Raw genomic sequence first — 17,217 nt, 5'->3', positions numbered from 1 at the left:
GGCAGGAGTTGGCAAATTAGTGGCAGTGGGTCTCCTGCCTGTGTTGGCAAATAAAACATTTTTAGAACATGACCACCTCCATTCATCGTAGCTTCCATGCTTCCATGGCAAAGTTAAGTAGTTGCAAGGGAGACCGACCATCTGATCTGCAAAGGCTAAAATATTTACTGTCTGTCCCTTTAAGAAAAAGGTTGCTGATCCCTGGTCTGGGGCATAACAGATTAATAATAATAGTAGTAGCCTCTCCAGCAAACCTGATACAAAGACCTGACCTAGGATCTAGATCAGGATTCCTGTTGGAAGGATTTTGGCAGGTTCTGTGCCCTCTCTGGGCTTCAGTTTCTCCATCTGGTATTGAAGGAAGGTGAGCAAGAAACTCTCCAGTTACTTCCACAATTGATTTGAGTCTCAGTTTGCTCAGATTAAATGAATCAAGGGTAGGGCACACGAATATACATTTTCCTGAGCTTTCCACCTCCACCCCCCCTAACCCTTACCCCACATCCCCAGGTGACTGGGATGCAGGTGAAAGCAGAAGAACCAATGATCTACACCATTTGGTTTCAGAGACAGGTAGATGTGCAAGTTCTTCCAAGAGATACTAGTAGAAATTGCAAGGCCAATTGATGTTTTAAGAACATCAAGCTTTGGCCGCCAGTTGGAATGTTCTTGAACACATAAGTCTGTCAATCATAATATTCATCAGAGGGAGGTAGGAGGAAAGTGGAGAGCGAGGCGTCAAAAGCTGGAATATTAGGGAGGGATGGGCATGTGTCCAAATACATGGTGGTGGTGGTGGTGATGGGGGTGGTGGTGAGGGTGGTGGGGATGGGGGTGGTGGGGGTGGTGGGGGTGATGGGGGTGGTGGGGGTGATGGGGGTGGTGGTGGGGGTGGTGGGGGTGGTGGGGGTGATGGGGGTGGTGGTGAGGGTGGTGGGGGTGATGGGGGTGGTGGGGGTGATGGGGGTGGTGGTGGGGGTGGTGGGGGTGGTGGGGGTGATGGGGGTGGTGGTGAGGGTGGTGGGGGTGATGGGGGTGGTGGTGAGGGTGGTGGGGGTGATGGGGGTGGTGGGGGTGATGGGGGTGGTGGTGGGGGTGGTGGGGGTGGTGGGGGTGATGGGGGTGGTGGGGGTGGTGGGGGTGGTGGTGGGGGTGGTGGGGGTGGTGGGGGTGATGGGGGTGGTGGTGAGGGTGGTGGGGGTGGTGGGGGTGGTGGTGAGGGTGGTGGGGGTGATGGGGGTGGTGGTGGTGGTGGTGGGGGTGATGGGGGTGGTGGTGGTGGTGGTGGGGGTGATGGGGGTGGTGGGGGTGATGGGGGTGGTGGTGGTGGTGGGGGTGGTGGGGGTGGTGGGGGTGATGGGGGTGGTGGTGAGGGTGGTGGGGGTGATGGGGGTGGTGTGGGTGGTGGGGGTGGTGGGGGTTACTGGGGTGATGATGTTGTAATCTTCCAGCCAGGAACTAAGTGTCCTTATTAATGATCTTCTTTTCTCTGCCATCTTGTCCTCTGATTTCACTTTTGCATCATTTTACTCTTCAAGTACACATATCATGAGCCCCGCAAAGGCCTTGGGATATACGTTTTGTGTAGTGTGTGCTGGTGAGAGCTCAGGCCCTGAAGTCAGCCAGACTTGCCTTAAAACCTCAGCACAGCAACAAACTAAGTGACCTTGGGCAGGCCACTACCCTCTAACCCTCTCTGAGCTTCTGCTTTCTCATCTGCAGAGCAGGGATAACAATACCCTTACACGAGAGGACTGCCTGAGATAAAGCTACAGAGCACTCAGTGTGCCATTATTACTGTGCATACCGTAGAGGCCTCATAATTTTTGACAAATGAGTGGACAGTGGACAGAGAAGTCTAGGATTCATTGCGCCATGTTTATTGCCTTAAAAGTAGTTCTCAGCATGAGGATTGTGGGGTGGGTATGATTTTGCCCCCAGGGGACATTTGTCAGTGTCTGACGTGGGGGTGGTGCTATTGGCATCTTGTGGGTAGAGGCCCTGGATGCTGCCAAATACCCTACTGTACCCAGGACCATCCTTCACAACAAAGAATTACTTGTCCTGATATATCAGTTGTGCCAAGGCTAAGAAACCCTGCCCTAAAGTCAAAAGCGCTTATCTCTGTGCCTGAAATCTTTCCATTGAAAAGTGCTAACTAGAGATAAAGAAAAGGTTGGCCTTGAAATTCTTTGGCATAGACTCAAGGGGAACGAGATGTCAAGGTTTTAGAAAGCTGGAGTGTTCTCTGGAGCGTTGATTAGCCCGGTACACGGTGCAATGATAAGTTCATGCCTCGGGTCGCAGAAGACAGGGCTTCTCTGGGAAGGAGCTTCATGAGTCTTGGGGAAATCCTGTCCCCTGAGCCATGGCCGAGACGTTGTCACACACCCTCCATGAGGGCTGTAGACAGATTTTATCAGGCTTTGCAAACTATTTGACATTTAGTGTGTCTGGCTTGGTAAGGAATGGAATGACTCGGTCCCAGCTGATTTGCCACTTAGCTGTAAACCACCGTGTCTGCTTTCTGTTATTTTTATGTGCCAAATAGTATTGTCAGCTCCAGGCTCCATGTCCCTTTCAAGAGGACAAAGGAAAAACTCAACAGCTCCCGAAGATGCGTTAGCTGGTTGAGTCTTTTCACTGTGGCTTCGCTTGAGAAGCTAGCAAGGCAGCAGAGCCAGGGGCGGGACTGTACTTACACGTGAGCCTCAGGTAGCAAGGGCGAAATGATGCAGCTGTGCTTGGGGGTGAACGGACGAAGTATGACGCCAGCCCCCATCTTCTTAATCTTCTCATCATTGTATGTGCTGAAGGGAGGGCAGAAGGAGAGAGACAGAACAGTGAGCAGCAGTTTTAAACACCTCTCATCAGGGGTTATTTGGCAAATATTGGGCACCAACTGTATATGCCAGGCAATAATTATCCCTTGAAAGATGAAGGTTCTAGGTACAGCCAGTGAACGGAGCATATAAAAACCTCTGCTCTCTGCCCTGGCCAGGTAGCTCAGTTGGTTAGAGCATCGTCCTGATATACCAGGGTTGCAGGTTTGATCCCCAGTCAGAGAACATACAAGAATCAACCAATAAATGCATAAATAAGTGAAACAACAACAACAAACCTCTTCTCTCACAGAGTGTGTACTGTAGTGGAAGAGCAAAGATAATAAACAGGATAAATAGGTAAATTGTGTACTGATATATGGTTGGATATATTTTCTTAAAGGGCCAGACACATCTTTGTGACTTTGTAGAACATAGGGTATGTGTCACAACTACTTAGTAGCATGAAAGAAGCCATTGACTGTATGTAAACAACAAGTAATGGCAGTGTTCTAATAAAACTTTATTTATAAAATCAACCTGGGGGCTGGATTGGGCCACCATGGCCTCCCGCCCCCATACTAGATAATGATAAATGCCGTGGGGAGAGAAAAGCAGATAAGGGGGTTTGGAAGGACTGGGAACACTGGGAGTTGCAATTTTAAGTAGCATGATTGGGAAGGTGTCACCGAGAAGGTGACATTGGATAAAACTCTGCAGAGTGTAAAGGAGTGAGCCATTCAGATGTCGGAGGCAGAACATTCTGGACAGAGGGAACAACATGTGCAAATGTCCTGAGGTGCAGCTGTGCTGTAGGGACAGAAAGGAAGCCAATGTGGCTGTCGCTGGAGTGGAGTGAACAATAGAGAGGGAAGGGAGAGGAGGGTGGAGAGAGAGCAGGGGTCTTGGGGACCATTGCAAGGACGTTGGACTTTTCTCTGAATGAGTGTAAAGGATTTTGGGCCAAGACAATACATCATCTGATTTGCATCTGAGAAGGATCCCTTTGGCTTCCATTTTGAGAATGGCCTATGGTAGGGACACAGAAGGCTAAGTGGGGGCACATATTAGGGATTTATCTTCCTCCTGGGAATTGGAGGGCGGTCCTGGGGTCACAGAGGTAACTGAGAGATGGGGCCAGAATCTAGGTCGTCTGATTTTCATTTTCAACCCTAGGGCTGAGGAAGTTTTAAGCAAATACCTTGGCAGTGCCCAATCTTTATTTTAATGTTAATTTCTTTCAATGATATTTTGTAGTTTTCAGTGTACAAGTCCTGTACTTTTTAAACTGAATTCATTGGGGTGACATTGGTTAATAAAATTATATAGGTTTCAGGTGTACAATTCTATAATGCATCATCTGCATATTGGATTGTGTATTCACCACCCAACGTCTCTCTTCATCACAATTCCCACGCTCCCCCACCCCCTGGCAGTGCCCGGTCTTACTGGCTCAACTCTTACCCCCAGTGGTTTAGAATATGTAGAATTAACCCAGCTTCTGCACTCCTTAATCTCTGGTTTTATGTCTTCCCTCAACCTCCATAATAAGACAAATTCTACCCTTTGTTTTTCTCACCTTTTCAGCTAAATTTACAGCTGAAAAACGAGGTCATTGAGCACAGTGGGAAAGGCTGCTCGCAGGCAGAAATCTTTGGGGATATGCTTGATTTTCTTTTTTCCTTGCATAGTCTGTCAGACTTAAAACTTCTGTCTAAAAGAATTTATCCTATGGTCTTAGATCCAGAGGGTAGAAAAATAATCCCTTCTGCTTTCATAATGCACAAGATCAAATACCTTGTTTTAAAAAGTATTCAAAAACGAACACTTGTATTTTTGATACTTCTGTGATTGGAATGATAGAAGCACAGCTCTTAGAGGTGAGATGCTTTCAAGCATGCCTGAAAATTAAGATTTTTAGCCATAAATCTGAGGATTTTAGGTCATTGAGGCCCAGAGAGATCAAATTCTCTTTACTGCATAATAGCAGCTAACAGTCACTGAGGACTCTCATTTGCCAGGCTCTGTGCTAAGCATTACTTCATTTAATCCTCCCAATAAACCTGGGAGTTTGGTATCCGTCATAAGGGCGAAGAAAAAGGAGGTTCACAGAGCGACAGTGACTAGCCCAAAATTAGACAGTTGTATGGGGGAAGTCAGGACTTGAACCCAGTGCTGCGCTGTATCGGTCAGGGTAATCTAGCAGTGCTATTTTATAACCCCTGCCACACAACCTGCATTTGATGGCTACATCACAGTAATTGCCTCCAGTTATATTTAAATAACCAGCCTTGTACAGCTCATAGAATTCACCAGATAAGACATAACCAGACCAATGTCTACAAGAGGAGCGACCTCATGCATATTTAAACTTATTAAATTTTAAATAAACCATGTCTCTCACACCGAGACATGGATCTGGAGAGGGGAGACTTGTGTTGTGTGACCACAGATTAAAAGCCCCATCCAAAGGAGGGAGTCGTTACAATGAACCATTTAAGCAGTCATGGGGGTCGTTAACGGATGCGTGTCCCGCCCCACCCCCGCAACGCCCATTCCCTTCATTCCCTTGCTCATTAACTGAGCGCAGCTCCTGCAAAAAAAAAAAAAAAAAAAAAAAAAAAAGAGCTGAGTTCACTCCTCCCCTTTGTTCCAGAATACCATGTCCAGGCAGCATTCCCAGAATTGGTCTGGGAGGTGCCCTGGGCATTGGGGTTTTAAAAACTCCCCAGGTGATTCTGATGTGTATGAGACCACTGCCCTAACAGAACGGTAGCCACAGCGGCAGCCGCCGCTACCACATATCTCCTCTGTCCCTGCCTCAGCGCCACCTTTCTCCCCAGTTTGTGCCTTGTCGAGTTTGCCTGAGCTATGGATCCCAGGATTTTGTCCATGCTGAAGGGTGCAGTCCATGGATTCTGGTGTCACTCAGTTAGGGACTCGGGGATGCTTTTAACTTATGGCCACCGGAGTCCTAAGGGGAATTGTGTGAGCATCTCTAAGCCTTATACCTTATCTCTAAAATGGGTCTAATAATAGCACCTTTATCATGGGAATGTTTTAAAATTTAGACAGAAAGATGTGAATAAAGCATATAGCAGACATAATTATTGCTTAGTTGTTATTATTGCTGCTATTATTATTATTATTACCATTTCATAATGAGTTAGTCTGATGATGGTCCTCTCTCAACCAGAGGGAAAACCTTTGCCAAAAAAAGGGGGACTAGTTTATTAAATAAACCAACAAACATTTTTTGTCCACTGCAGGACATTGAGCTTGGATCCAGGGTTTCAGGCGAAGGTCTAGAATATTGACACGGATTAAGGTGAACTAGCATACACACATGTTATAGGAACCCAGAGTCCAAATGGGTTCTGGGGAGTGTTTGGGCTGAAATCAAGGAAAACAGGAGAGGGCAGCATTTAAGCTGGGCTTTTAATGATAAGTAGAACTTTAGTTGGAAGAGGATGTAGGGAAGAGCATTTTAGGCCCAAGGCACAGCATGGGAAAAGGCCTAGTGGTAGGGACAAGCCTGGGAAGGAGAGGGAAGGAGGCACATTTAGGGAACAGCAAGATTTCCCGTGGAGCTCTTGGCATTGGATAATGAGGGCAGACACATGTGGTAGAACATACTCCACTGAATGCCAGCAGGCGAGGCTGACGAGGTAGGCTGGACCAAAGCGGAGTCATCAGACACCAGCCTGAGACGGGGCTCCCAGTGTGAGGCAGCTGCCATCCCTCAGCCCAGCCAGGCGGCGTCTGCTGCCCAAGGTCCTCCCTCTACTTACGCCAAAAGAGTATCCCCATAATGGAACTCTGAGATCCTTTTGGCTGGTTGGAATTTATGCCTTTCTTCCTCTTTCTGTTTCTGAAGTTGCTGCTGCCTCTTCTTCCATGCACTCTCCTCCTGCAGCATGGTAAAATATCCGCGGCCTATCTTCACGGACTGAATCAGGAAGCTAGACAGAGACGGAGGCGGAGAGATGAGCTGACTGTTGAGAAAGACAGTGTCTTACTCATTCCTTGGCTTATGGCACCAGCCTCCAACCCTGGCCTCCATGTTCACAGGGCCTTTTCCTTTGAGTCTGGCAAGCCTCCTGCTCCTTTCCCTAAGTACCCAGCCACTGGGCTGAAGACTTGACCCGAAAGCAGGAAGATCTCATCCTGAAGTTAATTACACCTGTAACAACCCTATTTCTGAGTTAGTTTAGATACACAGGTAGGGAGTTAGGACTTAGACATATATTTTTGAGGTAAATAGTTTAGCTCACTACACCCTTGGAGGATTAAATTTGAACTGATAGCTTTGCTTAACTATTATCATTCCTTACCCTCACATGGGATTATCCACAAGGAATATCATCTGCCTCTTTTAACTATCTATTTAACTATATAGTGGTTTTTTGCTATTATATATACCAATTATAGCATAGTTCTAAGTGCATATTAGTTATGACATCTTATTAATATTACTATATTTCAATTTACGATGGCTCCAGTTACCCATGTCATACACAGTGTATAAGTGAAAATCATTATATACTGTACGTATAACATAGTTTATTTTTGTGAGAGTGAAAGCAATTAAATGAATAGAATTTTTCTTTCCTTGATCAAAAAACATTACTGAACATTTATTCAAATAAATTTGCTACCTCAAGAAAAAAAATGACACTCTCTAAAAGTCTCAGGGCTGGTCATTGCTGAGGGCATGCTTGCGCCTGGGGGCAGAAGCCCTTCCCCCTTGAAAATGCCAGAGTCAGATCTGGCCTTGAATTCTGGATCCACAAATGACTTAACCTCCCCAGGTTTCAGTTCCTTCATTACTCCACCACTCAGCAAGTGTTTATTGAGTGCCTACTATGTGCCAGGCATCTGCTAGTTGCTGTGAAATGAGCATAACAATTCACACACCACAGGATTAGCTACCTTTGTGCACAGAAAGCGGTCAGCAAGGTGCCTGGTGTGGGAGGGGGGCTCATCCCTGGTCGTGAGTAGCAAGCAGGTCAGGTGCTACCTGGCCTGGGCTCAGGGCCAAGGATGCCTTCTCTTAGGTTCTCCTGAATGCTCTGTTTTGCTTTCAAGCTTCTGAAGCCACTAATCATCAAAGAGTGTCCTGAGGTTGCAGGGTAAACCTGATGGAAAGAAAACTGTTCCCATTTGCAACCCCTTAATTTCACAAATGAGGATTCTTGACATAGCACAAACAGTGCAAATGCTGTGCTCGCCTGGGAGCTGGGGCTGTTATTGCAGCCGCATTGTTAGTTCATAGAGGCCCTTTGCTCAAAATCTGGTTCAGAGGTTGAGACTGACACTGCATGGACCCGAAGGGTGTGAAGCGCATGTAGTGAGGCTTTCTGGGTGGAGCCGGGAGGCTCCCAGGCAGTTCTGAAAGCAGCTTGAAAGAGCAGGGATGGGTGACTGGCTGAGGGTTGCAGGAGGCGGGCCTGGGGTGAGGGGTGCCTTGTTTGCCATCTGATCTCCCCGCCAAACACCAAGGGAAGGAGCAGCCGGGCTTTCTCACCAGCTTGCCCAGATGCGGGGCAGGATGGAACGAGGAGGTTGGGGGGCGGGGCTTGCATGCTGCCAAGTCATGTAAAAAACAGAGCCAGACTCTTTTTTTTAATTAAAAAAATGTTGTTCAGTTGCTGTTTATATTCAATATAATTTTGTATTAGTTTCAGGTATACATCACAGTGGTTAGACAGTTTTATACTTTACAAAGCGTTCCCCCTATGTTTTCAGTACCCACCTGGCACCATACAGTTATTACAAGACTCTCACACCTAATTTCAAATTCGTGTGTTTGCCTGAATAGCTGCCTCCCTATCAAACCTTCAGTAAAAATTTACAATACCTACTGTGTGCTAGGTGACGTTGCTGCTCTGGGCACCTGCTAACCCACCCGAACTTTGTTCTGGGGTGCTACTCTGTGAGGCAGTAGATTTTACCATTTTAATGAAGAAGCGCATCCCAATACCTCAGTCTAACATCCTCACGCTCGCAACAGAGCTGTGGAGGTCCCTCTCTGCCATCGGACTCCCGTGACACCTCTCAGGTGACTCCAGCGTGCTCTGGAGATGCACTTCTTCACGTGTCATCCCCAGAAGAGACTTTAATTGCAAGCGTGGCCATGCCATGATTTCGCATCTGTTGTCGAACTTGGCCCTGCCCGCCTGTGCTTCTGTGCTGCGCCCCCCCCCCCCCACTTCTGGGTGCATGAACTAACTTATTTATTCTCACAACAAACCTAAGTTGTCGGTACCGTTGTTAGCGTTTCATTTGCTGATGAGGACACGAGGCCCAGGAAGGTGACAAGGGCAGAGCGGGGGTCTGAGCCCAGGTAGCAGATCCATCGTGAAGCTGAGCGTACACGGGGCTGGTCTGCCGACCGTCAGGGTGTTTCTGAGTGTGGCCGGTCAGCCTTTCTGCTGGGGAGCCTTCCCAGCCTGTCGTCCTGGGAATCCCTTTCATTGACTTTGGAGAGCCTGTGGGTCACTAGGTCCTTGGATAACTTGGTGTCTTGTTATTGACAGACAGGTGTCTGGGCTCCCCTTTTGCTGTGAAGCCTTCCTTGCTGTCATTTAGATTCTGTCACGGAGTGACAGGGTGTCAGGGAGACATGCTGGGTCTGGTTTCAGAGTGAATCTGGGCAAAAGCCTCCATTTTCCCCTGCAGAACTTGTACGGCAGTTAGTTCTTGAAATGTACATGTTATAGATTGAATTGTGTCCTCCCAAAATACATAGGTTGAAGTCTTAACCTGCAGTGTTAGAATGTGACCTTATTTGGAAATAGGTCATTGCAGACATAACTAGTGAAGATGAGGTCATTTGAGTAGGGTTGACCCCTAATTCAGTGTGACGGGTGTCTTTATGAAAAGGGAGAAATTTGGACACAGACATGCATGCAAAAGGAATGCCACCTGGGAGGAGGTGTGAGGCTTCCGCAGGCCAAGGACTGCCAGAGGCCGCTGTCAAACCGCCAGCGGCTAGCGGGGAGGCATGGAACAACTTCTCTCTCAAGTGGCCCTCGATCTGGGGCTTCTAGCATCCAAGAGTGTGAGTCAATAAACTTTTGTTTTTTAAGCCACCTGATGGGCAGTACTTTGTTTTAGCAGCCATAGGACAAGGACGTAGCATGATCAAATCTTTAGGCCTCCAGTCATGGAACAGCCTAACTCATTGTATTTTCTTTGATGTTAACAACATCCTTATTAATTTCATAATAAGTGACAGGCTGGTGGTCCATGTCACAGTAAATCAAAGGGGCTTGAATATTATGTTCCAGGTTCTGGGCTGGATACTTGTTACGTGTCAGATTCTGTGTTAGGCACTTACTATGTTTCAAGTTCTGTTTAAGGCACTGGCATTGTGGAGGTGAACATGTCCTCCAAGAATTCACAGTCTTCACCTCTGTATATCAGCTTTCTATTTTTTGCATTAATTAGGAGGTTGGTAAGAGGTTTCTTTACTTGACTTATTTGTGCCCTTATTCCAAAAAAATATTAGAGGCAGGAAAACCAAGAAAACAAAATCAGGTAAGACAAGTCTCCAAACCCAAGCTACATGACCTAGTGCACACATGTGACCTGGAGCATCTTAGTGGCCAATGCAGAAAGGGAAACACAATCCAAATGACCATAAGATTTTTTTTAAAAAGCTCTTCAGATGATGCCTCACTTTTCCTGGTGCTGAAACTAGGAAGAGATGTCTTTCAAGGATCTGTACAGGAGGGACATTGTGAAAAGCCAAATCTGCAACAAGCCCCACGTTGCAAATAGAGTGACAAATGCATCTTGTCAATTAACTCACAGGAAGAGATAGGGAAGTCAGTGTTGGCCAATTTGCAGAAATCTAGCAAGCAAGTTTTCGGATGGAATTGCAGCCCTTCTTCAACCAAGGCGGCCAGACTCCTAGCTGCCAGACCTTCTGGAAAGACCTGGGTGAGAGGTGAACAGAATTGGGGGTGTCTGGGCCCTCATGTCAGACACACCAGTCTATTCTGGGAACTTCAGGCTGCGGGATGTTCATTCAGTGAGCTTGAAATGCTCCCCCGGCACTGCCAAGGCCCATTTAAAAATGCTTAATATTTTAGCAAATTCCCATTTAATTCCCGTGTATGTTCCCTACATTTTCTTCATCATTATTGCTGATTGCCAGGCTATTTGTGTGAGGGGAGCTATTTGCAAGGAAGAGCAGTTTTCGCCTTTAAATCCACTCACGCAGGGCCTCCTGCTCACTGCTTTCTGCGATGTTAAACTCCCCTGGCTAACATCTCAGGAGGAACGGTAGGGAGTAAAATAATTAACTGTGTCAGGCAAGCGGAGGAAGAAGCAGGTTATAAAATGAAAAGTTTCCTCTATCCAATGCAACTTCCTCTTAACCGATGCATGGGGGTGGGTTTTGATTTTTAAGGGACATGCGTTCTCAGAGTGGGAGTCTGTGGGTGAACTGATGAATGAAGATGCTCACAGGGGCCACAGGGACGCTCTCAGCGGGGGCTTGGCCGAGACAGACCAGAGGGACAGAAGTGCAGCAGCCCAGGGTTCCCTTGGAAGCACCTTCAGCTTTGAGGGCAGGCGCATGCAGTGATAAGGCTTGGGGGGTGGGGGCACAGCCTCTGGAGGGGATCTCTCTGCCACCGCTCCCTTCGGCAGGTTTTAAACCTCTCTGAACCACAGCCTCTTCATCTGCAAAAGGGGAGAATAATAGTTTTTGCCTCAAAGGGCTGGGAGGATTAAATGAGATAGATTAAGTTGGTACCTAGTATCAATACATGAGAGTCGGTGATTGGGAACTATTATACTATCAGTTTACTTAATGGCCTGAAAGGTTGGTGTGATTGGCAGAGGAGAAAACAGGGGAAAGGTTAAGTGAATGGTGAGGGTCATACAGCCGGAAAGAGGCAAAGCAGGGACTGGAAGCCAGTGGGGCTGATTTAACAGTTTCTCTCTTGTAATGGGTGCCTCACTGCCTGGAGCAGCCTCCATCACCACGGCCCTGCTGTGTCACCTAACACACAGTCCCAACTCTCTCCACAGCGGCCTTGCAGGAAGCTGCTGAGCATTGGGGAGTTGGGAGACTGTGAGGGAACTTGAGTTCAGCCTTTCTATTGTGGGGCGGCATGGGATCAACCACTGCAAATCACTTTGTTAAAAACCAGCAGCCCAAATGTACTAAAACGCACACACGCACGCACACACACATAACAAGGAAAGAACTTTTAATGTTGTTATGGCTCTGCATCCAGCTGGTTTTCACTCACATTTTCTGCCTCTGCCTGCAAGAAATATGGGGCCATAAAGCCAGGAGTGCTTCGACGGAGAAGGCAGAATGACATTTAGATGAACAAACACTGCCAGCAATCCGACTTCAGGGATGTCCTGCTCTCACGGAAGGGAATTGCCTACATGGGAAATTTTCACTTAACACATTTTATTGTTTTCATATAGTAGCAAATAATTCAGTTTCTCCCCAGTTTGTGGAGGTGGGAGGCTGGAGAGCCCACCTCCTCTGGCGGGCTGGCTCCTACCTTGCTTTGTCAGCCCACCTGGACACGTCGATTTCAGGGGAGTGGACGGCAACCAGGATGGACCAAAGGGATCTGAACCGCCATCCTTAAATTCTTGAATTTTCAGGCAACCCATACAACAGGCAAATTAATAACGCAGTCCCAGTTCAAACGCATGCCGAGCAAATATTTTGCATTTAAATTCCCGCATTAGAATGCCCTGTTTATACAATAACTTAATAAATCTAGCCTGGCTGCCAAATTGACAAGAAGGTGAGAATCATTCATTAAAATGCAAATGCAATTGAGACGAAATTTGGAATACATTTATTACAGTAATTGAACTTCAGTCAACTGTAGTCACAACACAGATTTTGAACTGCCTTTCAGACAAAAGGACGCGTTGTATTGTCCGCCCCCCCACCACAAGTTAATATCTTTGTCAGCATGCAAATTAGTCATTTCCTGAGTGCTAATGATTTGCAATGGAGATTTCACTCTTCTTTATAGGACAAGATTGCCAGAGATAAAGGTCAACATCATACACAAAAGATTGCTCTGGTAGCATATTGTGTATACAGCAAATTGACTGCAAACATATTCTGAGTGCTTATTGCAGCCTCGCTCTTATTAAATCACATTGGAACATCTCTTTACCATCCCCAGGTCATTTGCTAATTGTAGTGCCCAACAATGGGAGCTTTGCCCAGTGGAGTCAGGATCTCACCTCTCCATCAAAAGTTCCAGATGGATTTCTTCCCTTTCTGAATGACTCAGCCCAAAGAGAAAGGGGTCTGTTCATGAATTCCTTTTGATCACAAATCGGGTGGAAAGAGGATGCTCTGGGAACGGTGATAAAGGCTCAGGCAGCTTGACTTTCATTGGAGAAGTTACTTTAGCTGCTCCACTCTATTCTTTCTGGCCCCTTTGCAAAACTCACATGGCATATCTGAGGTCTGGGCAAGCGTGCACCTAGCAGACATGGTTTGCGTTGGAAGAAGGCACAACCTAGAGAGTTTCTTGGGATAAGGATGTCACTCTAGGGTGGCCAAAAAAATGGGTTTCACCTGTAAAATGGAGAATTTCCTTTTGTTCCCTTTACCCTCTTCACATTTATTAATTGGTCATGAGTAATGTCAACTCTGCTCCCTAAATTTCACCTGATTATCTTCCTGTTGCCACCACCCTAGCCGGAAACCACCACTGGTGCTTCTGTTGCTCCAAGTGGCTTCCTACCTGGTCTTTCTCCTCCCCGATCCATTGCCCACCTGACTGCCACAAGGCTCTTCCTAAAACTGAGATCTCATCATCTCCAGGCCTTTCAATGGCTTCCCACTGTTCTCAGGATGAAGGCTGGACTCCTTCCCAAGGTCTAAGCTCTATCTCAAATCACTTACCCAGCCATTTGTTTGAGTCTCTGTTCTTCAAAATTACCCATGATTTTGCTTGTTCCACTGGTACTTTCTCCTGCTTCTGCACTTGGCTGATTTTTATGTGTCCTTCAAAGCTTGGGAAAAAACTTGCCACTGCTGACCACTCAATCCCCTTCTCCTCCTCCCCAAACTCCGGGCTGGGCCATGTGCCTTCTCTGTGTCCCTACAGCTCCCTCTACCTATGTTCTCCGTTAGTATGCTCATCACGCTCTATGGCAAATGCCTATTTCGATATCTGCTTTTACTCTGAGACTGTGGATGCCTTGAAAACAGTGTAGAGGGCAGGTGATCAGCATTTGCTGGTCTTCCCTCTTTCCCGCTCTCCCTTCCACCCAAGGGCAGAAAGTGCCAGTTGCTACCAAATGTCCATTTCCCCAGCTTTCTTAGTAACAGATCACAATATTTTGGGCATTATTAGACAAAAAAATCAAAAAACCAAAATAACAACAAACGAAACTGTACTCTCCAGCTGCCCTGGCAGATTGGACAGGCTAAGGAAGTTTAAGTGGAAGTTATTGGGAAAGGCTTTTGGGAAAACTCTTTAAAGGGAGTTACTACAGCTGGATAGTATATGCCCTTTGGCCCCCTTTTTTCAGCTTCCTTTCTGCTGCCTGGAACTTAGCTATGATGGTTGCTGCACTAGCAGCCCTATGTGAGCATGAGGAAAACTTACAGATGGAAGCAAATATTAAGGTAGTGGATTAAAAAATAAAAGGAACCTGGGCCCTGGATGAAGCCACCATACCAGTACTTCCTCTAAAACATAACGTTCTTTTATGTGAGGGTGGTAAGGCTTTATTTTTAAAGTCATGGTAACTCCAGGGCCCTGTTTACTCTGTGTCAGAATGCAGTCCCAGCTGACAATCTCCCTGTTCTCTTTGTTTGTCTATCTCCCTCTGTCTCCTTTTTCTTGACCAATCTGTCATGATTATCCCGTTTAAAATGCCATCCTCCTTGGCTAAATCAATGGCCGTGGACTAGGGAAAGATAATGGGAGGGAGATGCTGGTTTGGGTAATGAGGAACGGGCAAGGAAACTTAGATGCACGAAACTCTGCCAAGAGAAGTAGATCTAGCAGAGCCTCCACTGGGGCGCTGGGGCAGCTAGGACATAGGTGACAGGCAGTGCTGAGCCTGTCGGGAGTGAGGGCTGGGAGGGCAGAGGTACGGCTGCTCTGGAAGAGACCTGTGCTGCCGGGACGGAGGGCGCAGGTGTGTGCTCGGTAATGACTTTAGTGACCCACTGAGCTAGGCATGCTCTGTGCCTTATCTCCATGAGTCCTCACAACACCCCCATGAGTTAGGTGCTGTTATCCCCATTTGGCTGATGAGCACACTGAGGCTCAGGGAGGTCAAGTGGTCTGACGATAGGGTTAATAAGTGATGCAACGGGAGGTTAAGCTCAAGTAGCCTGATTCCAAAGTGTTTTGTGAGAAAAATGCACTGGTTTTGGAAAAGGTCTGTTTTAGTTTTAATGGGTCATTGTGTCTTTGTCACTCACTGTCTGTGGCTTTGGGTGAGTCATTTTCACCTGTTTGGGATGCACTTTCCTCATCTGTAAAGTTGGGATAAATGAAGAGCCCTCCTAGGATACTGCGGAAATCATAGATGAAAGACTTCTAGCACGGTGCCTGGCGCGTTGGCGGGATTCAGTCCGTGGCAACAGTTACTGTCGTGGCCCCCTCAGCGCCACCACCAGCAAAGCCACGATGACTCCTGTTGGAACTCTCGCTTTGCACACAGCCAGGACAGTGGCTTGGCTCTAAGCCCCACAGGCTTCTGGGAAGTGGCACTTGGTTCAAGTGGTGAGCTTAGGAGGTTCTCTTCTCTGAGGGTGGCAGCCAAAGCAGTTTAATTAGACCGCAATTATTTTGGGATTTGGTAAATTGCATTACTCAGTAATTCATGAAGGTTTGTGAATCTACCATCCATGGTGGTAGTAGGATAAATGCTTGGTTATCATGTAAGTAATGAAATTTATTAAGCTAAAGGGCCTGGGAATTAACCTCTGCTCTGCTGAATAAGAAATTACATGCAGAAAACTTCTAATTATAAGTGGTTTTCTCTCCTGGTTTTTTTCCCTTTATTTAATCTCCATCTCAGATTTTCACTAAAGAAAATGAAGAAAGGGGAAAAGGAAGAGGAGGGAAAAGGGGAGGAGGAAAAGAGGGGAAGAAGAATGGAAAGAACCCACATCACAGTCTGGTGAATGTTTCACAGGGAGACACTGCCGATAACAGTGAATTGTATGGGTTCAGGCCAAAGTAGGATGCACATTAATGCCAGTCATCCAGGTTCTAAGTCTAACTCTCCCAACAGCTGGCTGTGTGATTTAGGTAGAATAATTAACCACTCTGTTCTTTAAGTAAGAATAACTGTCACCACCACCACCTCCACCCCACCCCACCCCCATCACAACTAGAAGATGAGTAATTACCATGTGGCAGTAACTGTGAGAAAAGCTTTATGGCTACTGATCTCTTTGACTTCTTAAAATAATCTTCCAAGGCAGCTATCAGGAGTGTTATTAGCCCCATTTCACAGCGAGGGAACTGAAGCTCAGAGAGGTTCAGGGACTTTTGCAAGGTTGCCCAGGCGGGATGAAGCCCAGACTGGTACCCAGGGCTGGGTCCGTCTTCCTCATTGGTTCTTTGAGATAATATTGTCTTATCTGACTTGGTGTGAAAGATGAAAGATGAGGAAGTAGACATGAATGCATTTTAAAAAATGTCATGCAAACACAAAGTATAATTCTCAACTGGATATTCAGAACTGCTTCATAAAGAGGAAGGATTGGTCCTTACCTCTGAATCAATTATTGCTAATTGCCAGGGTCACAATTACAAAAGGAAGCCCTCCCATCAACGCAGGGTGCACGCACAGATGAGCAGGTAACGAGGGAACCTAACATGCAGAAAAACCTGTCTGTCTCTCTCTATAAAGCAGCTTTAGAGTTTTGGCTAAACAAATCTCTAGAAATTAAATTCCATGAAGGCAGACACCATATTATACACACTGTTTCTGTCCCCTCCTGTTTTGGGGCTTATAGTGGGGACCTCATATTATTTTTGATTATCAATTTAAGAAAATGATGAGTTGATTTACTGGGAAGGGAGGGTAACAAGAAGAAGGATGAGGTTGATTATTTGGTCTCCTGTTGAAGGTCAATTCTATTCTTATCTGTCTCTAAAATTAAAGACCACAGCTTCAGACATCACCCCTCATCATTCACAGACGTGCTGTCAGTGAGTGTTTAATGTAAATCTCCTCGCCGCTTGCCCATCCAGTTCCCATGTATCCTGCCCGATTCTGAATGTACCTCATTTAGTTCCTTCTTTCCTGACATCTCTATTGGACATCGACTATATACAGGCCAAGAAAAGATGCAAAAATTTAAAAGACTGGGCCTTTCAAAGAATTTGCACTATAGTTGGCGCCTGGGGGCCAG

At 46.6% G+C, this 17,217-nt stretch overlaps 1 protein-coding gene across 1 annotated transcript in view; it reads right to left on the bottom strand.

Annotated features, from left to right (window-relative positions):
• The window catches only part of CCDC60 (coiled-coil domain containing 60), a 126,127-nt gene that overhangs the window by 33,421 nt on the left and 75,489 nt on the right, over positions 1-17,217 (bottom strand). Inside the window, exons 3-4 of the mRNA XM_054594162.1 lie at positions 6,614-6,784; positions 2,703-2,810 (exon numbers count right to left, since the gene is read on the bottom strand). Of these exons, the coding sequence (XP_054450137.1) occupies positions 2,703-2,810; positions 6,614-6,784 (279 nt within the window). The remainder of the gene's footprint in view (positions 1-2,702; positions 2,811-6,613; positions 6,785-17,217) is intronic.

This window comes from Pteronotus mesoamericanus, unplaced genomic scaffold (assembly GCF_021234165.1).
Source record: "Pteronotus mesoamericanus isolate MK-2021 breed Mesoamerican mustached bat unplaced genomic scaffold, CSHL_Meso_final scaffold_507, whole genome shotgun sequence".
NCBI lineage: Eukaryota > Metazoa > Chordata > Mammalia > Chiroptera > Mormoopidae > Pteronotus > Pteronotus mesoamericanus.
Note: the sequence above shows the minus strand (reverse complement) of the source record. Positions and strands in the feature narration are given on the sequence as shown.